The 25,554-nt window shown below is 41.1% G+C and overlaps 1 protein-coding gene across 1 annotated transcript in view; it reads left to right on the top strand.

Moving 5' to 3' along the window:
• LOC139690729 (discoidin domain-containing receptor 2-like) overlaps positions 1 to 25,554 on the top strand; it is a 335,984-nt gene that overhangs the window by 68,951 nt on the left and 241,479 nt on the right. Inside the window, exon 2 of the mRNA XM_071588251.1 lies at positions 19,174 to 19,310. Within this exon, the coding sequence (XP_071444352.1) occupies positions 19,232 to 19,310 (79 nt within the window). The 5' untranslated portion in view covers positions 19,174 to 19,231. The remainder of the gene's footprint in view (positions 1 to 19,173; positions 19,311 to 25,554) is intronic.

Genomic DNA, 25,554 nt, shown 5'->3' with positions numbered 1-25,554 from the left:
CGGTTGCAGCAAGGGATTCCTCGTTATAAATAATCTCAGGTTGGAGTTCTGGTGGAATTGCTATTTTATTTAAATGTTCTGCATCATAATTACGTATTTATTCATTTAAATGGAAATTGATGACGCAAAAGGATGTGTTATTAGTTTTCAGATCACTGTGTACAATTTTGAATTTGCTAATCTTCCTTCGCATTATTCTCTAGTGCACTTCGATAAGAAAACTTGAAAGTTTTCACTTCGTTCTTATACCGTGGAAATACTATTCCACCCCGGTCAAAATTTAAGACATGTCAAATGTGCTCTTCGCTTCAATAAATCCATTACAGCCACTTGACACGAGATACACGATGGACATCAATAAAACATCACTATAGGATCGATCCCATCTGGCATCAAACACACTCAGGCAGACACGCCTTTGCCATCCTTCAACCTCAATCAACACGAAGAGAATTGTCATGTCCCCCCTCAACCCATTCGGCATTCGACCCCCCTCACGGACATGCTTACGTCCGAGGGAACGCTCGCAGGTGTAACGGACCAATCAAGAAAATTTCTTCGCGTCCTTTTCTCGCAGGAAGACAGAAGCACTTAAAAGGCCCGACTTATCTGAAAACCTTTTGGGGTGCTCACCTCCTCGTCAATTTAGTCATTCAAAAACCACAACTGCTATTCGGATATTACGGACTCCGCCCACGTTACTCAACCTCCGACCCCTTCTTCACCCGTCATAAGACGGATATTTTCCCGAACGACTCCAAAACGCCTCCTTTTGGGCTCTCTCAACCATTACCACGCACTTCTCCCACCTCACTCACGTCTCTATCTCACTTCTTCTTGGGTAGGTAAAAGGTCGCTTCTATCTGCCGAGCATCGGGGAACCTTTTGCGAGTAAGAAAAGAAAAACATTCCGAAGATTGAAATCGAGTTCTACACGCTTCTAACTTAAGAATCATGCGAAGAGCTTCGGGGATCCTACCGGCCGGTTGGAAATTTTTTTCCACCTGGAGTGCCCATTTTGATGATTAGGCATTAAAATTATTCGCCATCTTGGAAACTTAAAATGTTATCTGCAAATGTGACTGGTAAATAAAATGAATCAAGACAAGCATGCTAATTGTATTTTGATACCTTTACCATTTATAACTTTAAACATATAAAACACCTATGTGAGAATATCAGTTGGAAGAGCCATGTTACGAAACTAAATCGAAAGGATTCGTGATTCAGTGATACAAAATATTATATTTAGTATACTTATTTATTGATAAAGGATATACATGTATAATTCATGAAAAATGGTCTTAAAATAATATATTTTTTAACAAATATTTAGGGAGTAGGCATGATTTGTAATTATTAAAAAAATAAAAATTATAAGTTGAACTGTACTTTAATAAAATCAATGAAAATTATTCACGCAATATTAATATCAACCCTCTAATTGCTCATATTTTCGAAATAAAAGTCAACCAATCAAATGTAGAAAGTTTGAATAACTTCGCTTCCGCAGGAGGTGCCGAAGCACAATTTGGGAACCAAAGATTAAAACAATAAGCAGAACTCTTAAACAATGTGTAACAACTACCAGTTAAAAGCTTCCATTTATACGCCAAATGTATCTTGAGCATAAATGATGGTTCAATATTTCATTTAACATCTCTGGATACCAGGTGCTTTGAAATATAATGGATTCATATGAGTCCTTGTTCAAGAATGCAACTGAACGATAGGTAGGATCACAGGGACCCTTAGCCTTACGCAATCTACCTCCAGAGTTAGAATTGTTGAGATAACTCTTGCGCAGGCATTGGAGAAGAAGCGAGACCCCGTAGAGGTTGCGGTACACATTGAAAGACCTCTTAGCCCGCGAGAGTTTCTTCGTTCTCCTTCCGTCTTCCCGACACCGACTGCGTCGTCCGCTTGTGCTTTATTTCCGGGACTTCCCCCTCGTCCATATAACCCTCCGAGTGCACACTGCCCCTCTACCTGCACTTCCCTCGACAATGGTTACACTGTAGATCTGCACCGTCACGGCCCATCTCTATCTTGGGGAGTGTACATGCCGATCTCAAAGAAACGTGCCACGTCTTCCACGAGTTGGGGGAGTTTTGTAAGGCGGCAGGGAGGTGGGTCAGAGATAGGAGTGGAGGAGGCGTGCGCGCGCTTGTGAGAGGTTAGATACGGAGGGATGAGAAGTTGGGCAAAGCAATCGAGTTGAAGAGATGGGGGTCAGGGATGATGAGGGGAGGTGGGTAGGTATGATGTGGATGGTAGCCAGGAAACGGGAAAAAAAGGACAGAGGTAAGCTCGGAGACAGGGGAGTTGGAATATCTGGCCGCGACCAAAAAGGCACGCACGTTTGGCGGTCTCCATCGCCTTCCCGCCCCGAGGGATGATTCCTCTCTCTGGTGGGGAGCGTGGAAGGGTGGAGCTCCTTTGGATCAGTTAAAGGGCGAGCCGAAGGGGCCATTTCCCTCTCTATCTCCTCCGACGAATCTTTCAACTCGCTCCGATTCCGTCCCAATCGCCAGCCTGTCTCACTCTCTTTCTCTCTATCCTCCCCTCCCGTCTTTTCCTCTCACACAGTTCTCCTCTTTGCGTCGTGGCTCATTTATTCCACATGCACCATGTCCCGGACTCATTTCATTCGTTTCTATTTCCGTCTTCAATCCAGACTACTTTCAGTCGCCTACCCTCCTGCTGTAAAACACATGCTCGGCATTTCTTTTTTGAGAGAATCCGGTCCAAAAGCGTCTGCCGATAAAATCAGTTTGGTGGTCAAACTCGTTACCCCATAATTAGTGAACTTAAAAATCGTTTTCAATCCTTAATAAATCAGATTTAATAAATATTATAAGTACAGTATATTATATGTATATATCAAAATGTTTATGCATTCATATATCAAAATACTAAGTAAAAATCTGAATGCTTTATTTGTGAAAGCTCATTTATTTATTCTAAATGTTACTCCTTTTTCGCAACTCAATCCAAATAGCATTTAGTGTTATTAGAAAATCCCATTTTGATGATTTAGTTTCGTTGCGTCTTCCTTAGAAACCATAACTGATGGAGCAGGAAATCATTTGGGGAAATTTTGATATTTTTGGAGAAATTTTCGAAAATTGGGGAACAATCGCTTTAAAAAATTACGTTCAATTTGAAGTGAGTGGTCTTCTATTCGATTACATTTTGAAGGAAGATTCGACCAAAAGGACTAATTTTTACATCGCATAATTTACCGTTATACTATATATGCACACATCCGTGGATAATTACTGCAAACGGAGCAACACATCGCTTCTTTCTTCTAGAGTTAATGCTCAACGCCGTCAATTACTATAGTATACAGAAAAATAAATGATGTTTGCAGGAAATCATGTACATAATAATTATATGTATATGTACATAATTATATATAGACACAGTAATCAACCCGAAGGTCGTTTTGGTAGGTGGTGGCAGAGTTCACCCAGCACTAAGCCCGACGGCGTGTGAAATTCACTCATGAGGATAGATGGAGCAGATCCTTTCCCTATGCCGGTTATGGCTTCCCTGGTAGATCTTGTACCCAAAAAATAACACAGCTTGGGTGGAGCGGAGGGTGCCAAGAGAGGCTTGCCTGGGAATCGTACCCGTGTTTCCCGGTCTACAGTCCAATATGCTCTGCCTCAATTGTATTTCTAATACAATTCTAATAATAATTGAAGAAAATATGATTACTGACTTATGGAATATTCAATATTTGCTTCATTTGCACCAATGTAATCAACGTATTTATTGCAAATAACCATTATGGATTTAAATTACATGTACAGAGCCTATAAGTGAGTGGAACTCCCCAAGGGTATATAGGTTATAGAATGAAGACTGTGTGCCCTAAAAACTTTGAAAACCGTAATCCAATCCAGCATCGAAACGTCGGCTACATTAAATGCTAAACCAAATGGAAATGTCAGGAAGAACTTGACCAATTAGTAGCTCTATTAACCTATTAACGCTTTCATAAAATGGTTAAAAATTAAAAAAAGATATTGTGGAAGCAAACTGGCATAATATTACTTCCTCTGCAACGTGTATGCTTCATCTCATATGTTTTTAGATGCTGTGTTCCATATACAGGTGGGTTTCTTCTGCCAAAGCGTATTTTCGCCAGAAAAAGATAATGATGCTGCTGTACTTAATGATATACCTACAGCACAGTAAAGCTCCCATATTTTCATTCTCATTTTCAAACACTACCAACAAAGCCTATACTAACTAAGGGATGCTGAGTGTTCATGGTCGAAATATCATCAGCTTGACTGAAACTGTTGAGAGTAACAAATACCTTAGAATATCTGTGGCCGTGTCTGTAATGGAAATGATGCATTTCCTCAGATTGTTATCGTTAATATGAAGAAACTGCCTGAAGAAACCGATAGTAGCTTTTACTTACACGTATTCGTATGTAAAATGAATTTATATATTGGAGGTTTCAGACAATAAACAGCACGTATAATACTCATTAAGTATTTAGTTGACCCAGTGAATATTAATTTGAGATACTCAGTTGATCCACAAAGAATAATGTTACCTAAATATTGACTCGTGATGATGTTGGTAGATTAACGTAATACAGTAAACAGCGGGACTACGGCGAATTCCATTGTGGCTAAGCACTACAAAAATGAAGCCAAATCACCGCCAATAAAGCAGTCAACACCCGTATACCGACGCATGCATTTTTATATGGTAGTAGAAACGAGCCATGTAATTAGTATACCAAGGGTAGAATCCAGAATATATGACTAGAAGAGCACCACATAATATGTTTAAGAAGACAACATTTCTCTAATTTTCTAAACAAACAATTCGTGTTTTCAGAAATAAGCCAAGAAATAGCAGCACAAATTGCCAAACATTAAATGCCACAAAATTAGTGCTATTACTTTAAAAATACTTAGCTTGTTTTGTTGAGCGTGACATGTGTGAAACTTTTTAGATTAAAACACAGAGCATGTTTTCCTTCTCCGGGGAATGGATAAAGATATTCATCGCACTGCCATTTTTTGCCTACTTATAATAAAATGTGATGTTTCTAATTGAAGAGCATTCGTCTGAATAACAACAAAATGACAATTTTAGCGTTCCTTATGAAGAATTTGACATAAGTAAAATGATTTGAATACTGATCAAGATAATAGAGAGCATCGATTGGTTTTAGTGCAAAATTAAATTACCCTGACACCGGACTAATTTACTGACACACAGAGAATAATGGCTCCAAAAAGTTTTACCGAGGAATAAAAGAAAGTCTGTGATTTATCACCGGCAGGCAATCATAATTCCACGAGGGTCACGTAACTACGCGCGTACCTCGATCGGAAAAGAAAATATTTTTCATCATGGAAGCTTTTCGCTTTCAAAGCGTATTTGCTCACGAGATGATCGGCGGCTACCGAGGCTCGGCGGCCACGATAATTCATCGCTCGAGCGCGGCGACGCGGCAGCTCTCGAGCCTGTAATCCCCCTTCCTAGAAGGACCAAATGAAATGAAAATATGAAAACGGGAATAAATCTGCTTCGTTTTCTCTAGTAGCATGTTTACCGAATGAAACATACCCCGGCGATAAATCGTTCCTTATGTGCCCTTTTTATATCAGGCGATTTTATTCCGCGGAGCCGCATACCCAGGTGTTCTCGTTGTAAATCAAGTCTTTTAAGACTCGGCAGAAGACTCGTGATTGTCCCTTTTTATCGTAAATATAATTCTTTTCAGCTATTCAGATACATGAATCACGAAAAGGCAGTATTATTCAGGGATAAAAAAATCAGGCGCTGCTCCGAAGGCGTGGAATCATTCAACGTGTATTCGTAGGCATAACCATAGAAAGGCAAATGTGTTCTCTTATGTTTTCTTTTACTTTCCCCCGGAATCCTTACCAACCAACTTCTCCTATCTGAACTTGCTCTTAAGCTTCCGGGCTTCGATGCCGCGCGCTGTCTACAGCAGTAGCATTATTTATGACTTCACACCCCATTTATAATAGCCGTAATAGCTTAACTGTCGAGCGGGTGACTATTTTTGCAGATTAGCTGCGCCGGAGCGTTTGTCATCGCCTTCTTCCTCTCCCTCTATCAATATTACTCTTCATACCACAGTCTTGCTTCTATTCCGCTTTTATTTACCCGTTTCATAAACGTATCCATCCGTATGTATATCTCTCGTTGGTTAAAGCGATATTTCAGTCGGCACCGTTGCACACCCGTCCTTTCCCCTCCCACAGAAGAAGATTCCTCGAAACTTGACTCACCGCCTATCCCTCTCTCTCTCTCTCCCGTGGCCTTAAGCGCCGCCACCTGTAGCGTAAGCACACTAAGGCATTATCTCCCCTACACATATCGTTATCTGTTGACCATAAAGCATATTTGTGAACAGAATAATTAATTCTATGGACGATTTATCCTTATAGGAATCACGTAATTCTAATTGGCACCCAACTTTGAGGATATTCATACCGCAATTTGATGTATGTTTAAAATATCGGCATAAATATCCTGCACCTGATTTTCTTGAGGATTTAAAACTGCACACGAGCATTTATAATTAAAGTAGTTATTTAAGTACCAAATATATTTTTTTGAGTTTTCCATCATCTTACCCTTTTCAACAGTGCCGTGATGAATACGAAATCCACCAGAGACAAAATTTGTTTCCTGAAGTAGAAAAGATTTTTAAATTCCAGAGATGTATAAGGTTTAACCGTATTAACGCGATAACCTCTTAAATCAGTTCATTCCCAGCTGAAAAAGAGTCAATCTCAGATTTTTCTGGCAATAAAGTGCTATCGTTGTGTAGGAATCGGAGTAATCGATTTGTAGAAAGTTAAAGGGGATTGCTTCTTTCCTAAGCATCCCTCTAACCGCAAATTTCGATTATAGCTCTCTCTTTCTCTCTCTGTCTCTCTCTACGCGTGAAGTTGTCTAAATCTTTTTTCCTTCACTTCGGTGAATTTTTTTATTTTATATTTGACCAATAAAAACAGTTATACTATAGCCAGAATGATTGTTTCCCCATAAGAGAAGCAAAAGCAATCTGAAGCCAGGCCACAAAAAATCGAGAAAAAATTATCTTTTTAAGCAGGAAAGTTTTCACAGAAATGACATCTGCTGAAGACTCATAGTGATTTAGCCCCCGTCCATTTTCTCCTACATAACATTGTTGGTGCAGTCACAAACAGATTGAAATGGTGCTCTTTTCCTGAAGTAGACCGGTGAAAGTTAAATTATTAGTATTAAAACATACGTAGCCATCGTAGATTGTCACTATTCAATGTATTATAAGCAAGGCCGGTTGCTAGGAGAGGTAGGGTAGAGGATTGATAAAACAACCATGTAATCAAAATGGATGCCATATTGTGTTTGAAAATGTGCTCAGTTGTAAAGTCGTGGCCTGGCAAATGAGCATTGCAAATGCACGAAAATGGCGAAGAGGGTGGTGCGGGCCTCAATGGGAATAAGGAAAGAAATACCTTGACAGAAGCTTTGCAGTGTGTCTGGGCACCGGGCCGTGGTTTTCCCTACACGTCCGCGGCTTACACATACATTTCGCACATTCCTAACGTTCGCATCTCCATTCCCCTAGCCCAGCGCCTCCTAAGAGATTTAATTCGAACGCCGGACAGACGTGCTTCTGAATAATGGACCATTACCCACTCGTAATCAGTTCCCTGCGTAAATAACTCAGGAAAGGTGGGGGGGAGAGAGACGCGGCGAGCGAGTAGGTTTGGGGGGCGGGAGAGGAGAGTAGTTTTTCGGTGGGGAAGTGGAAAAAAAGGAAAATTAAGGGAGAAAGTGCTTTTTCCGAGGACGCATAAGGGACTCAACTCCCGAGCACCATTCGTATCCGGTGGGGAGCGTTTGACGTGGGATTTAAGTGGAGGGTACCCTTAAAAGGGAGAGAGGATAGGAGGGATAAGGGTCTTTCGGAGCATGAGTAAGCATAAAAAGAGGAGAAAAAGCGTGAATGCCCGTGTTTTCTTCCCCGTGCTGCTTCCAAGGGAGCAAGAATGCAGGATTATGGTCGTGGTGGACGCAAACTTAATGGTGAGCCTTAAATTATTACCATACGGAAGGAAAATGATTCGCGTGGTAATTGTCAATAAAGACCACAGGAAATACAATTCTTCGAACTGATTCATTGCCTATAGTTGATCTATATGTTGAATTAACGAAAACATTTTTAATGCAACAATTTCAGAGTGTAAAAATAATTCACCTTAACCGGGATTTTGGCGAATGATTTTTACACTCTGAAATTGCTGCATTGAAATACATATTAGCGGATGACTCCGTTAAGAGTCACTGTTGCGGCATCTCCCGCAGTTCTTTGGAAACATTTTTGTTACACCTATTAGTAATATGCTTTAAACTAACGTTATGATATGTTCAATTGAAAAAATTCCATAAATTAATCTAATGTGGCTTCTGCTAAGGCATAAAGTACCCAAAGAATTGTTTACTGGCTGGTTTAAACTCATGGTTCGTCGTCAATCATTTCCACTTCCATTTCCAATTAAATGTTCATTCTGAGAAGTGAATAGATATATTGTGGTTTGATGTTCCTTTCCTAATGCTTTTGGCGACTAATGTATTTAACAATGGAACAAAGGGCGGTAAAACACTGAGCTATCACAATGAATCGTAAGAATGAGAGTTGATTAATACAAGCATACCATATGGCATAAAACCTTATTTCGGAATCCAGTAAATTATACCTTGAGTGAATATAAAACAATACCTGCGGACTCACAATGCATCAAAAGCCTTTTCGTTTGCAGTGCCAGAGATTACGAACTTCACCCTATTCAACTGGCGGGAGAAGGCTCAAGGATGGTTTTCACACTTAGCATAGATGTTGCTCCCGCAAAGACTTCTCGGGAAAGTGGAAGAAACAAATCGCGCAATTTTTTGACTTGAATTATCTTCAGCAATGATTTATTTCGCATAGATGATAACCAAAACGGAGCTATACGAATTTCAGAGCCCAGCGTTTAATCTAGAAATAATGCCGGCGAGGAGAGGGAAAATAAGGGCGGATTGAGAAATAGGTGGGAGGAAATGGGACGCCAGAAAAGAATGCGAAATGTAATGGAATCCCAGGAAGGGAAAAGTGGTGAGGGAGTGCGAGAATGCCGTAGGGGGAGAGAATGCTTGTAATAGAGAGAGAGGGAGTGAGCGGGAGAGAGAGATAGAGAGAGAGAGTGCGAGATAGTGCGGGGCAGAGAGAACGAGAGACGCATGGCATTGTGGGCAGATTTATTTCACCACCGAATCCTTTTACTCCTCGCTAGAAACCTTATCAGCTTAAAACTCAGGAAACACTGAAGCTTTGGGTGAGGGTGGGGATGAACAGAATGGGTGAGAGGGAAACAAATTAAAATTTGTGGATCCCGGAATATTTTCCCTTCGAGTCTCCACCGCCGTTTAAAACCGAATATAACGAATAATACGCCGTTTCCAACAGGAAATATAGACCCTCCCCCCAGCTCCATCCGCCTCTTTACGACTTATTTGTTTTAGCAGAGATAACTTGAAGGGAAATGAAGATCGAGCTTGAATAAATAATTAATCACTTTCCCACACTCCATTACACCCGCTCATTAATAAGGCAGATAATATTTCGGACCGGCTGGAAAACTGTCTCTCGTTCACGCCAGATAACGCGCCAGGGCCGAACCGAGCCGGGATTGAATATTTTAGCAATAGAAAAAAGTACCAAAAATATGAAAAGAAGAGCAACCTCCGTATGCAGCATCAATATTTCCAGAGGGTCACTGGAAAATGCTTGCCCCAACGGATAACGACCGAAACTTTTGTAAAGTACCAAATTCTTATTTTTTTGTATCCAAAAATCCCGGCGGACAAAACCAAGTCCTTCCCATCAGCAACGCAGCATACAATGGGAAAGAATGGGAGCGAAGCCCACCCAACGGTTGGGGAAATGAAAACGAAGACGAATGCCGAGATTGATAGGGCAAATGAAGCATGCATATACCTCCACCTATCTCCCCGCGGCTATGCGGGAAAGGGGGAATCAATATGAGTGACGTGGACATATTAAATAGAAGGAAGGGAGGGGAGGGTTGATGCCGGCGGGAGGGCATTGCGGAAAATGGGGAGGAGACGGGCCGTCTGCGAAATAAGTATTATCCATTCCCCCTTACCTCATTCACCCCTCCCCGCCCGATGCATTCATCCCTCGTCACGAATCAACCCCTGTGCCCTTCTTTACAATTGTCCTGTCTACCTATAAACCATTCACTTGACAGGGAACCTCCCCCTCAATACATACGTACTCTCCCTCTCTCTCAGGCCGCCCCTCGTCATTCCAATCCGTCTTGCCCGATTGGAAGTTTCGTACGAGGGACGATGGCGGGGTGGGGAAGGGGTCCGGGCGTTGGAGCATGAGCTGGAGAGATAGTGTATGTGACCCACCGTTCCCCTCCCTCTCACCCCATAACCACATACCGAGTCATTCCTCGCAATTCACCACCCTCCCGCCTGCTTCGATGCGTAGGGCTATCCCGAACGGAGGGCCCGATGCCAGCGATGAGGCGGAAAATTTCCGTTCACCACCCTCGCCGAGCGGCTTCGTCCCCCGTGGGAAGATGAATGCGATGCGATGCCGAGCTGCCTCTCTATGACGAGTGCGAGGATTTCGCTCTGCTGCGATGGGCTGCCGAAGTTGCTCACTCGACGATCTTTTTTTCCGCATGGGTTACGGCGGCGGTGCGGATCATTTGCTCGCACTTGTACACTTACGACACCTCGATACGTCAGCTTGGTTTACGACTTATAATGCGAATGGGAAATGGTGAGCAGACCAGGGTGGACAGCAGTAAGATGGCTTCTGATCCGGGGGTTTCCAAAGGATAAAGATTAATTTTTCAAGGTTTTGTGCCACCGTTTTTACCAACTGACACTAATACATTTCCGTGAACCAGCATATAAGCATTTTACTGTGCAGCATGAAATTGCACGGGTACAAATTGAGGGAATATAAATTATTTGATGGCACACGTAAATAAAAAATCTTACTCATAAGTTATAGAGATTGCCTTACTTGGCGTCCTGTACTGAAATTTTCACAGTTTTAAGAATCTAAATGAATATTGACCGTGCCTTGACACCTTTCTGCCTTCTGAATTACAGGAAATAAAAATACGCTAGCGATTGTCGATGAAATCTCATTATGGTTTGAAGCGGGAAGGTACCTTGACCCCGCCAGGAACTTCTATTTTCTTGAGTTTGAAATGCATTATCTAATCGGCAAATATTCTATACCTACTACATATCTGATGAATATGTCAGTGGGTTAATTAGGAAAAGGATCGCCTTTTGGAGTATTATCTGTGGTATTATTACTAAAAAGTTACAAATGATAAATACACATTTTTAGTGCCGTTTTAGATAGGCAGGTAGTTCATAATGCGGCATTCGGTCTACCCGATTAACTGTATGAATGCTCCTTCAATGCACAGGATTGTTATGCAAAGTTCTTCTCCTTTCTGCTGAATAGATAACTCATTAAGTGTAGGTATTTAAGGAAAAAGAGATGGATTAGTTATTCAAGCAAATACAAATGAAGAATATACAAGAGCAAGGTTTCCTCCTCCTCTTTGCTACCCATCTATTTTCTCGTAGAATACAATCATTTTCCGAAATTCCACACATTTGCTGAGCAATTCAGCGTATTTTTTGATTCCCGGTTTCTCCCAATTTCCAAGGATTCAAGTACTGCTGGCTAATCTGTAGACGGACTACGAGAAAGTACTTACCAGTAGTGATATTCGCATTTAAGACTTAGATGTTCGTAAAAAAAATACTTAAAAGTTTCGAATTTAATGGTATGTAATCACCTCATGTGGCTAACTCGACCAGTAACGTTTTTAAAAGTAATGTTTTACGGTTTTTTGACAAAAAATCCGCTTCTTTTATTATCTCCCGCACACGTGTGTTTGTAAGGTGCGTATTTTTCAGCGCAGTAAATCATGTAACATATAACTGTACGCTAGAGAATCAATGAGCAAAACTAAAAAAATCGAACGTAAAAGCTAGCAATTATGTTTTCTCGAGAGTGATTGACATTAATGACTACTTGAGAAATACTTTTTTCTCTACCTCTATACACGACTCAGCAAGACGTCACAGGGACGTATTGTGGGAGTTGTTAGGTGACCAGCCATACACATATGATCCTATGCTTCAAAATATACATCGCACCCTGTCATCCACGAATTGGTCTCGTGGACGCGGACGGCAGCACATAATTCATAGAACATCCGCTACACACATTACAACTATTTTGCTGTCAATAATCACTCCACTGACTAAACTGGGAACACAAATAAAGGAATCCCACTAAAAGGGGTGGGCTATCATGCAACTCTATCACCATCTATTGGGAAGCATCCCACTCATAGAGGGCAGATGATTCACTAACAAACTAGATGTGAAAATTCACAGCACTACACTTTACATAACACTATACTTTACACTATTTACCCAACACTGCACCACTCATGGATCGCCATCCAAACACCTGGGGCCGTTAGGAGGCCGGTTTTTAAATTACTAGGGGGAGAATATAATTTGAATGCTTCTTACTATCTACGTCTGTGTCTACCCGTTTCCTTCTTAGTATTTCTCCTTTGAGCTGTCGCGAACAGTGCATGGGAAAAACGAATACTTGTATCTCTCCGTTTGGCGGTCTATCTCTCTTATTTTGTGACAGTGGTCCGTCTTGCTTATGTTATTATGGGGCTGAATTTAATCTTTGTATAATCTATATCGGCTGCAAAACCCCACGACTGGTATCTTTGCGATAGGTTAAATCTTGCTCCCGAGTTTCCGCCCTCTTTAGGGTCCCCATCCGAAATCTTATGGTAAATGTGTGACGCTTTGTGTTCTCTTACACGAATTTCCACGAATATGACGACCCTTCTCTGCATTTTGTTCAATTCTGTTGTCAGTATTTTTTGGGTTAGTCGAAGAGACATGGAGAAACAAGTGACAAGCATTTGGGAAAACAAGTAGGAACATGCTGATTGGGGAAGTGCAAACCGTGGATATCATTTTACGTGGTGCATCATTCTTAAGGCAAGCCATTGCAGTAACGTTTGATACCTCAGAATCGTTTACTCTTCTAGGTGAAGTATCCGTTAAAAATTGCAAGCAAAAATCTTAAAAAAGGGAAATATCGAACAAAATGAAAATTTTACGAAAGAATCGGAGAACAAACTTTCATTTGTGTATTGAATACTTATTCATCCAATTTTAGTAAATAATTTCAGATAAGTAAAATTTTAACAGAATTGCGGAGAAATTACGGAAGATGATGACTTGAAATTGTAATTAAGATGATTTCCAGGAATGATAAAACTTGAAACATGGTATTCATGGAATATTTAGAAAAGAGCATACGATAACAAAATAAGGACTAAATTTCCATTGCTCAATTTTCGTAATTAGGCGACCGTCAGGATTGCATTACACTAATGTACACTAATTAAGGTATTCAGAAAACATCACCGGCAGCAGCTTAGAATTATGTATTTTTTACATCTCAGTCCTTGTGAAGAAATGCCCCCCGTCATCGAGAAAATATATTAGCAGCAGTGTGCACTGATTTTTGGTGGTGATGGAAAGCGACAACCTCAACTCTGACGCGGTGAAACAACAAATTTTCCTCTTATATATCTTACCGGTAGTGTGCGCTAATCCAAGTTCTTAACCGATCCGACCACCCGTCTGTCGTCGAACGAATGGCTTCTGCGAAACTCGAGTTACGCTCCCCGGGGCTAAGTAACCTTGGGCTAGGATATGAGGAAAGGGTACCCTTGAAGTGAATTTGCATCAGTCTTCTCTCAAAAATAGAACGCAAAAATGTGAGCCCAGTATAGCGCTCAACTCAAAATTGGGTCTTCCATTTAAAATTGCTTTCCTTAATCATAGCTAATTTTAAGAATTTTAGCTAAAATTCGTCCTTTTCCGTAGCCATCGAGATCTGGTATTGTTACGAGTACCTTTGAAAATGGTATTTAGCATTGAGGAGAAATGAATGATGGCACTCAGTTAAGCTATTATTGCTTATTATATCCGATTAGTTTCAATGGTTTATGCATGAATCTATTTGGGTGTGAATTGGCATGACTTTGTTAGTTTTGCATGTTATTTTACTCTGCTTTACGGGCGGTGACCTAAGACTTCCCCCCGAACGCCCTTGCGGCGGCTTGTGGGGTATCATGTAGATGCAGATTAGTAATAAAGTACCATTTAAGATAACGTACCTCGAATAAAAAAAACTGTTTTTTTCAAAACTAAATACTAATGCCTTATTACCTTTCCCATGGAGCCAACATTTATTATGTTCCTGTTATGCGTTATTTAGTCCTCTTTGGCAATGGAGTGGCAAATATATCTGGAATGCAAATTTAACGGGCCAAAAAAACCATGAGTTTGTTAGGTATGCTCATTTGCTATGCCGTCTGTTAATGGTACCTATTTAAGACATTGTGGACAGAATAAAATTGGTAAATGCCATATTCCTCCAGAGAGACTACCCTGTTTTTCGTTAATTAGCTTCAAAGTGCCAAGAAAGGGGCTTCCTATGCTGTGGGATAGTTATTTGGTGCACTGGAGCAGCTGTTCGATGCATCTCCCCTCTTCCTCTCCATATCATACCCCTCTAGCTCTTTAAATATAGACCGCTGGTTTGTCGGTAGACGGCTGTAGGGTTTGAGGAAGGATGGAAAAAATTCTCAAAGATACACAAGATGATTAAGGGATTCCTTCTTGTGAAGGAACAAAGGAGCACAAAAACCTATTTCTATTAAGCCTCCCCCGTCAAGCTCATAGCACTCGGGTCCTCCCTTCCGTCCGCCTCTGGAGTTCGTCTGATGTCTTATCTGCAGTTCTGTCTTGGTGATCCAAGGTATCGCGTATCAACTCCAGACATAGGGGCCCACCTAATTAAGGGGGGCGTTCAAGATTCTCCCCAGTGCCGACGAAGGGTGGTGAAAGACTAAACCTTAAGGGTTCAGCACATGGTATGGGGAAAACCTTTCTTTTATTTTGAAGGAAAGAAATCCTCGAAGCCGAAAATTAGGGCTCCACTGGTAAGGAAATGGGACTTCATTAAAATCTGGATGGCGTCACGTCTGTTCTTTCTAAATTAATTTTCTCCGAGAGGTGCCTTTTTTTCTGAGTAAATTTTGAGTTCTGAAAGCATCATGTTCAACATTGGTATGAAGAGAGAGGACAACTTGGTGAAGGGTAAGATATAAAGAGGATCTATATTGATTTACCTGTCCTGTCTGGCACATACGTGAAATTTGGTGAAAAGAACATTTGAGAAGGTTCCTTTTGTAGGAAACTTTTCAGCCATCTCAATACGGTGATATTTATGAATAACTTAGCCGAAAAAAGATAATGCCCAGCCTTTTCAAATAAAATAGTGCCTTAGCCTTCATGAGAGTACCGTAAATGGCAAATTATTCTTATCATTCATTGTGAAATTAAAATTAATTTCTTATTATGTAATTGAAAGGTACCTGCAGCGATTGGAAGCAAAAACGTAAGGGCATCACGATGAAAGAAAAAAAGGGTAGAATGAGGTTTAACGTCATCCTACAGTTAACATTGGGAGAGAAAACCTATTACACATTATAAAACTCATGCTTCTTTACGTTTTTCTCGCAATATTATATTACTCCTGGATAAGCTAAAATAGTCACAAGAGTTTCTAAATAGATGCATTCCTTTGAATAGCTGAATGTATGGGCTGTAGTAGCACGTTCAATGATAGCTAGTGCCTGGGAATATTACAACAGCTAAAATTTCTTTAAACACTCAATTTTTTCGCTATTTTATCACACATATGAAACAAATAACAGACCCAATTATTAATTGATTGCGACAAGAATGAACATGTTCTTGGTTCAGATTGACTAACTTGATCGTCGCTTTGTGGAAACTAGAACGAAAATTTGTATTCTTTTCAATTGAAACATTTTATTTTAAAGCCCATCTCCAACATGGCACAACACAAAAAGGATTTAGTGGAAAAGGAACAGTTAATTTAGTGGATAGGTAATTTTACTCATTATGTTCTAAATCATCCATTATCTCAAGGGCTGTTCCCATAACTCTTCATTAATAGCGCTAATGCCATAGATACTTTGTACTAATGTGGTCAATAATACTATCTACCCGCTGGCTAACTTCATCTGTGTGTTTCGCCGCAAGATGTTCTTCCCTATTGATGAAAACCGTGAAAAAATCAACATCCGTACTTAAATATTCCGTGAGAATATGTTTCCTCGGGCTCGACGAATAAATCAGAACTCTAGAACTTAGGTGACATCACTTTCTTTTTACGATTTCCCCCAACAAGCCCCTATCCACGCCCATCATACCTAGCATTCCTCATTTGTTTTCCTTTCTGTCCAGTTCTCCATCCTTCTCCACCCCTACATCTCAAAAGTCTTCAATCTACTTCTATCATCCTGCTTCAGTGACCACGTTTCCACGCCTCACATAACTACGCTCCATATAAAGGTTTTGGCGAGCCTTTTCTTAATATTCTTACTCAACATCCCTGACATCAACTATCTCCTTGCGAAAGCCTCTTTGCCTAGCGCAATTCTTCTCCTTTCGTCCCTACTACTTTGACCGTGTTGGTCCAAAACACTTTCGAGATACGTAAACTGTTCTACCTGCTTTAGTTTTTGCCCTCCTACCTTAATGTTTAGTCTTTTTCTATTTAGAAAATCGCATAACTTTTGTTTTATTAATATTGATTCTCATCCCATATCTCTCACACTGAATTTCCAATTCACTCAGCAATACTTGCAACTCTTGGCTGACTGATAAATTAGAGTTTGGCCATCAGCAAACCTGACTGATTTAATGAATTTCCTTCAGAATTTCGTTTCTACCTCCATTTTCCTAGCTGGAGATAGGAATTCAAAAAGTTTTTCGATCTTATTAATAGCTTGAATATCTTTAAAAATAGGGAATGGATCGAAGAACGGTAATTTAAGTGTAGCTTCTGAAAGGTAAAACATGAGCCTCAATTCCAAAACAGTTTGCATTTCAATTTTGCAACAAAACTAAAAATATTTTACTGCCGGCAGAAATAGAATCTGAGTTGCTGTGGCTATTGAATCGGGATAATTGACCCACATACACAAATTTGTTCCTTTTCTAGAGATCGCGTACAGAATATGGTGATAACTTTGGGGCAACGAAACTTTTACTTCCACTAAAATCCAGAAGCAATTTCTTTTATAAAGATATTACTTTTACCAGTGCAATGAGGGAAGAGAGTTAATTTAGATAATTTATTTGCGATATAAAACGCACAAAGGAAAATAAGTTTGTATTTCAGTTTAGGTGCAGGAAAAGGATAATCCCCGACGAATTTTACATCTTTGCAATGGAAAATCTCTCACACAAACGCGAACGTCTCTTGGATACCACCAAACATAGAAGGGAGAGTTTTTCACTCATTCATTTCATTCAATTTTAGTCGCAGTCTTGAAGGGAAAACAAAACCCAGACGAGACAGTCTTGAATTCCGTCTCCGCCGGTTTTTTGTCTTTTAAAATGTTTCGTTTAAACAAATGAGGGAACACGAGCGGGAGTGCGACCATCCTTCATTTCCCGAGATCCTGATTTTTTTCGAGCGGGTAGAAAAACGCCAGCTACGCATCGAGCGAAGGAGATTGAGGGATGCCATGGATCGGGTGAGGAGAGAGACGGAGAGAGAAAAGGAGAGGGAGAAAGAGAGTGAATGAGTAACGAGGGAGAGGGCATTAAAAATACCGGGGCCCCGTACTTTTCGACAGCACGGAGTGGCCGTAAAAGTGAGCGCGAGAAAGTGCCGGGGAGAGAGATGGCGTGGGTGGGTAGGTGAGGGGGAGGGGAAGATGGGAGGAAGAAGGAAAGGTATGAAATGCGCGGACCTGGTGGAAGGATTAGGAATATAATTACTTTTTCAGAGCCATCCCTCTCCCCACTTCCACTCCATTCCCACTCTCACTCCAAACTATCTACTCCTTAATGGACGCATCGCGTGCCGCGGAACGAGAAGGTGGCGCAGTTTGAGAGGAGAATCGGCCGGCTGACGATGGGGCGAGGAGAAAAAGGGAACGGTGGGATGGGAGTGTATCGGCCGAAGAGGATCTGCGATGTTAAGGGAAGACAAAATATCTAAACACCTTTGCCTAGTTCATCTTCGCCATTTCCACCCGCGAGCAACGTCGAAACTCACCTCGCGTCCTCTCCTCTATTCCATTTCCCCCCTCAATCCCCTCTCAAGTTCCTGTTCCTCCTCGCAAACCACCCTCCCTCCATTCTGTTTTGTCCTGTACACGAGATTTAGACGGGAGTGGGTGGGGTGAGAGAACGGCCCTCTTTTATACATCGCATGAATTATGCAGTCACAGCGCCCACGCTTCGCGCAGCCCAGGGCCGCCAATAACCTACGGGGGCGACGCCAAGCGGCACTCCCGGGGATCTCAATGCGAGCGCACGTAGCTTGCATTTCGCCCGCAGCGCCTCGTGGGTTTTATTCTGAAAATATATGTGAGGGAAAAAAATTTCCTCTCCCTCTACTACCGGCACCGTGCCTCCTTCCACCTTATCTCAATCCCCAGGACGATTCAAATGCACCTGCACCAGAGACGGAAAAATTCGACGCAGATACACTGGGAGTTGTGAAAGTCGTTTTGGAACAAATGTTTGCACATTCGTAGCTAAATTCTCCTAGGTTTAAGACGTGAGGTGTATTTTCATTGCTCCAGCGCCCATACATAATACACAGTCAAAGGCTGATTACGGCAAAAGAAAATAACGTAACAAAGTAATAAGGGTAACCATGCACACGTTGAATTGAAGCATTTTCGAGTGAAAGCTTAAATATGTATGCTCTTACTTTTGTTGACGGAATAATTTGGAATTTTTGATGGAAATAATGGTATCACCAAATTGGGGAAAATGTGAACTTGTTGCCTAGATATATTTTTCTAATTTGCGTCGCTAATTTGTCCCAATTTCATGAATTTATTTTCTTTAAAATTAGTGCATATTTCCAAATTCTAAAGAATATATTCTTGTTTTCAGGAGCGATGTCATGAGCAAAAAAAGGTTCGACAAAGCTATCTAGAGGCGGTAAAAATACATGATGACTTCGTCAAAAGCCTCCGGAATATTGTTCGTGACATTCATCTACCTTTCTTCGGCATACGCTGTGGATACATGTAAGTATTAATACCATTTAATTGTTTCTAAAAATAATGATACGTTTTATTACCCTTAAATTTTAGAACTTAATGTTAGCTTATTCAATAAGTGCATTTTATGCAGATAAAAGTATATGAAATTACATTAAAAGGCGTATTCAAATAAAAGTACATTATTTGTTTGGGTCGATTGCAGTTTGAAGAGAAATATCATAGTAATAAAGGTTAGTCATAATTTTTCAAAAGCGTTTTTACGTACTACGCGTTTTAATGCAAATGATTATATTCTGGAACGCAATGCATATTTATCCTTAAAATTTTGCGTATTTATTAGATAAATTTGGAGTGAGAAGATGATTGGGTGATTTGAAAAAGAGGTGGCCAAGAGGGTGGTAGTTATGGAGAGAAAGTTTTGGAAAGGTGATCACTAAAAGAAGAAAATATCTGCATTGGGTAAGAGGGAGGACGAGGGAAAAAATAGTATGTAGAGGTTATTTCAGACACTAGGCAGCAAGCTATAATTTAAAATTCCAGCCAATATTATGGATACGAGGTGTCAAATCAAATTAAATCAAATGGTAACAAAAAGTTTTATTGAGAAATTTCATTACCATATTATACGACCAAGCTGCTATAAAATAAATACCTCTAGCAGTAAGTTTAGTGTAACTACATCTAAAATCTGGTAATGCTGATATTAGGTCACCATTCTTAAAGAGCTATCTGTACTTAAGTACGAGAAGTGTACATTTAGCAAGAAAAATTAACAAGGTAGGTAGAGTTAAACATTTGTATCTTAAAATTAGTATACGCAAACGATAGTGGGTCAAAGGTATCTGGTGTCTTACTCACCTAAACTAAGTCACATGTCACCGATGCCTACTTCACGCCGACAATGGCTACTAATGAAACTCAGTGACTCTGCCTTTGGGAAACCTCATGAAAAACCTTCAGCGTCTAATCGTGATTTCTGGCATAAAAGCAACCTATGAAATTCAGCATGAAGAGAAATGGCAGCTAAAAAATCGCATGGAAAGCACCAATTTTCTACTACAATGATGAAGCATATCCTTATTAATAATTCTAAAATATTTTGTATACTTAATCAATTCTGCATAATACTTGGAAGAGCAGTCCAAATTTTAAGCCTGAATACTACGATAGGAACCATTTGTCGAAAATTGACACTCCTGCTCCAATTAATCATTCGATTTATTTCTAATGTTCCCTCATGATAGATTTTTTTAAATTTCGTAATTCATTTTGCTAGTCAATATGAATTAAAGTCCAAAAATGTTATTAACTTTGAATATTAAATTTAATTACGGTAAAAATATTAATATAATTGTAGGAGAAATAGGAGCATCCATTGATCAAAAAATATCTAAATTATTGGATAAAATCTACACTAAATTTGAGCGTTTAACAAAAAAAATTGTTCAATTGCAAATAAAAATGCAGAGAAACGTTATATTATATCATATTCCGAAAAAACTTATATTTTTTAAACAGCTAAAGAACATAAATAACCCTGTCTTCAGCATACGATCTCATATGCACGTGGTTGAAAACAGTGGCCATATCTACATGACAAAATAACCCCCAAGCCACCTCAAGGGCGTGTGGCGGAGAGTGCTAGGGTACCAGGTATGCATGAATAAATATTGTATATACACTTACTTGAACAAATGTTAGATAATATACAACCATCATGCACGTGAATCCCTATATATGTATAGAAATAATTGATGTTATTCACCAATCATCTTATAGGAAATACGGTTGTAATTCTGGGAAAATCATGAAATAATTTTTGTTTGACCATTTTTGTATGTTTACATTTTATACGAGGTAAGAACCAGCGCTAGATATTTAAGGTAAGACGGTAATAAATAGCAGAAGGAATATGAGGAAGGATGAATTCTGAGGTCGGAAAATCAAGGTATAATGGAAATGTTAATTAAAGGGAAATATAAATATATGATAATATACGACTTGAGGAACGTATTGCAAGGGAGAGAAGAATATAAAGTGCAGGAGGAAAAATAATATGACTCAGCGAGTGTAATGAAGAGATAAAGATCTACACGTAGTCGACAGAGGCGTGGGGAGAGAAAAGAGAGATATGTGATAGGTTGAGGTAAAGAATAGGGAGGCATTAAAAAAATAATAAAACACACATGTGGGCGTTAGAGCATGGCGAGGATACCTGCCACTTGTGGCTCCAGGGGAGCGCATCCAGCATCCCATCGAAATGGCGGGCGCCGTGTGGAGGGGGAGCGGAGGAAACCGAGGAAACGTGGGATTTACCAGGGGGGACGGGACGAGAAGGGAGGGCCAAGGACTCGAATTGGGATAGAGAAGGAAAAAAACGAGCGCGGGAAATGTAGAAGAGAGGAGAATGGTTGAGCAAAACGAGTAGAGGCGTGTCGGAAGGCGTGAGTATCCGTGAGTAGTAGAGCTGAACGAATGCAAGATCAGTACCTCGACCTATGTGGCCTCTCCGCATAGAAACAAACATCTGACATTCTTATGGGGTGTTGAAGAAGAATAAAAAACCTAAAAGGTTATATCTTCAAGATCGTTTAATTTTCAAAAAGGTGTAGGGGGAACATGGGGATACGTGGGGAATGAATCCAGGAAAAGGAGAGGTAATTTCTAGTACGCACATACATTTTATGCATGTATATTTTCCTTGCTCCCTTATGGTCTTCCACTGAGTAACACTTCCAATACAATTTTGCTCCATTCCTTCCGTGGAAGCTTGAAGTCCTCTGCCTTAGTGTGCTGATGGACCGCAAGCCGCACTGGAAATCTCAGTGCGAGCGTGTCCGTGCAAAGGGCTTCGCGGCGCTGAACCGGCTTCGGCCGATTCTTCGTCCACCGGTCCTAACCCCGAACACCAAGAGAAGACTATACAGAACGTGCCTGCTGCCACTAATGACGTACGCATCGCCGGTATGGTCTGGAGTGCCAAAAACGAGTCTCGATCTACTTCAGGTAGTGCAGAACACTGCCCTGCGGTTCATATTGGGACGCGGCCGTTACGCCCTCGTTTCCCACATGCACTGCGACGGGAATTTGGAGACGCTCGACGAACTTCTCCAGAAGACAGCGTAGGAATTCTTTGAAAAAGCAGCAGAGTCTGACTTGCTGCTATTCTTAGTATCTCTGAGGTGCAAGTCCGGCCTTGGGATCGCCACAAGCGACCCATTGCCACTCTTGATCAGCGCTTCCACCAATGAAAACTCCGAGGAGAAGCTGAAGCCGCAGACCTACTGAGCCGCGTTGAGAAAACCGAAGACGAGAACAAAACGACTTGGAAGACGAAGACACCTCACCGCAAAAAGGACGTCGTAGAGAAGAGGATTCCATTTGTGGACTTCCCGTCGCCATAATCGATTAATTAATACTAGGATTGGTTGAATTCTCACAGGATAGTGTTTCCTGCCTACGCCGTAATTCATTTAAGCCTCCTTCTAATGATTACTTTGAAAGTACCTAAGTTTGAATTGAATTAAAATTTCATTATGGCTGATGAATAAGATATTAATAGTTGTAGACATAGCAATACATTTTGCCTTATAATACGCATAGTGCTATGGTAAATAACTTTTTTGCCCGTTTGAATAATCAAGAAGGGAGAAATGATTTAGAAACCAGTGAGAAACAGTAGTATTTAGGGGAGGTGACCGATAGCTAAGGTCATTTGCGCCATTAGAGATAGACAGGAAAGGATGAAGGGTGGAGAGAAACCCAGCGTCGGCATTAGCCTACTCCTAACGAAAGGCGTCAAGAGGTTCGCAGCTTAAGGTCCCATCCGACGGACGGCGTATTCACTCATAGTACCCTCCGCTAAGCACTTGAAGAAGGGATCGAGGTACTGCTGAAAAATATTCTACGCCGCCATGATTCGAACCCGGGCCCTCTAGGAAGGTAGGAAGCCAGTACAATAGCCACCGCACCATCTCGATCCCCACCAGAGAGAAGTAAATACTTGGTGAATGTTTCGCGGTGTAAGTGAAAGGGACGAGATGGGTGGTCACAGTGGAGTAGTCCCGGGATGCAGAATCAGAAAGGACGATAGGTAGAGTTTGCTTTGCGGATGACGAGTCTCCGTAAGGTCCTACGAGTTAGCGGTGTGTAACAGAAGGGAGAGAGACAGAGAGAGCAGGAAAAGGAGGGGACGAAAGAGAGGGGAGGGCAATGGGACTGTGAGTGCGTGCGTGTGCACGATCTCTCTGAGCCATTAATCACGCGGCAGTCCTCTCATTATCCTCGCATCGTTCGCTCTCAGTGGCATCGAAGTGGGGTGAGCCGGGAGGACTACCGGGAGTGAGTGGAGTGGGTGGTAGGGAGTTTGCGAATGTCGGAGAGTGGGTGATATGTTGAGGGGGAGGGTGTGGAGAGGGGTACTTCAGATTTGTGGGGTCGCAACTCTGTTGGAATCGGAGGAAAAGCCTTTAAAATGGCGGGGATGATGGAGGGGATACATAGAGGTGGGGGGCCTTCGGAGGGAGGGGGGGGAGAGAAAGGAGGAGGAAGGACGAAATAATTTGATATCCCTCACCCTCCTGGCCTACACGGCTCTCTGCTCCTCCCCACTGCTTCAACTTATTGGCTTGCAAGCATCTGCTGGGATTTCATGGGAGGTACTGAGGCACAGACGGTAGCACACTGGCGTGTGATTTAGATGAACTCGTTTCGTGCAGGTATGATGACTTTAATGTTTCCATTCGTTTACTCCAGTGTAATGGCCCTGACGTATTCCACACAATAATACCGACATTTAAACACTGTATTCACCCAGTATCTGCGATATTAAGTTCAACTTCAAAGAAGTTGTTTGGTAAAATCGAGAGTGTACTACCTTGAACAAAAAGTTCCCGGAATAACCACCGTGTGGCGCTCCCATCGTTCCGATTTGAGTTCTGTTTTTTTGTTAAATTGGTACATCTGTTGTTGATATTCCCTTTAAATCTTAGTGTCATAACTTGACATTTGCAAAAGTTACGGTCGGTTTTCGGTATGTCCATCAGAGCTTCCTGCGATTTTTCCATTACTTCCTCTCGGCTGCTAAAACGCGTTCCCCGTAATGGTTTTTTAACTCGATTGAACAGAAAGAAGTCACAGGGAGCCAAATCAGGTGAATTCGGTGGCTGTTGGATGGTATTTGTTGCATTTTTCGTCAAAAAATTACCAATAATGATAGCACTGTGCGACGGTGCGTTATCATGGTGCAAAATCCACGAGTTTTCTGCCCACATTTCTGGTCTCTTTCGGCGAATTGCTTCACGCAACCGTCTCATAACGCCCAAATAATACTCTTTGTTTACTGTCTGGCCTTCTGGCAAAAATTCATGATGCACTACACCGTTGTAATCCATGAAAACCGTCAGCATTGCCTTCTTTTTTGATTGAAAACGACGTGGTTTTTTTGGTCTCGGCTCATTTGGTGAACGCCATTCACTTGCCTGATGTCTGGATTGCGTGTCGTACTCATAAACCCACGTCTCGTCTCCAGTAATGATCCTTTTGATGAATGTGGGATCGGATTCAGCCTCGCAAATCATGTCTTTTGCGACGTCAACACGGTCTCTTTTTTGCATGAAATTGAGGTCTTTTGGCACCAACTTTGCTGCTACACGACGGAAACCCAAATCATTAACCACAATGTCTTGGGCGGATCCATAGGCAATGTTCAAGTCCTCCGCTATTTCTCTGATGGTTAATTTGCGGTTATTGACCAACATTTCTTTTACTTTATCAATTTTTTCACCGACTTTCGATGTCGATGGTCTGCCACTGCGTTCATCATCTTCGATTGACTCACGACCACTTCTGAACCGCTCGTGCCACTGGTAAACGACCGTTTTTTTTTAGAGAATCGTTGCCGAAACACTTTTCCAACATTTCCAACGTCCGTGCGCCACTAAATCCGTTTTTTACGCAAAATTTAATACAAGTTCGTTGTTGCAAATTTAAATCCATTTCTGCAATTGTAAAAAATCGCCAACACACACAGAGATAGATGTACTCTTGGCTACGTAACTTTTGCAAATGTCAAGTTATGACACTAAGATTTAAAGGGAATATCAACAACAGATGTACCAATTTAACAAAAAAAACAGAACTCAAATCGGAACGATGGGAGCGCCACACGGTGGTTATTCCGGGAACTTTTTGATCAAGGTAGTATGTCACATTCTCTCAACTGTATGCGTATTTATGAAATAGTATGCACTATGACAGATAAATTCAA

Source organism: Hetaerina americana, unplaced genomic scaffold (genome assembly GCF_022747635.1).
Source record: "Hetaerina americana unplaced genomic scaffold, ioHetAmer1.1.p SCAF_3, whole genome shotgun sequence".
In the NCBI taxonomy this organism is placed as follows: domain Eukaryota; kingdom Metazoa; phylum Arthropoda; class Insecta; order Odonata; family Calopterygidae; genus Hetaerina; species Hetaerina americana.
The sequence above is the reverse complement of the archived record's forward strand: the minus strand, read 5'-3'. Positions and strand labels throughout refer to the sequence as shown.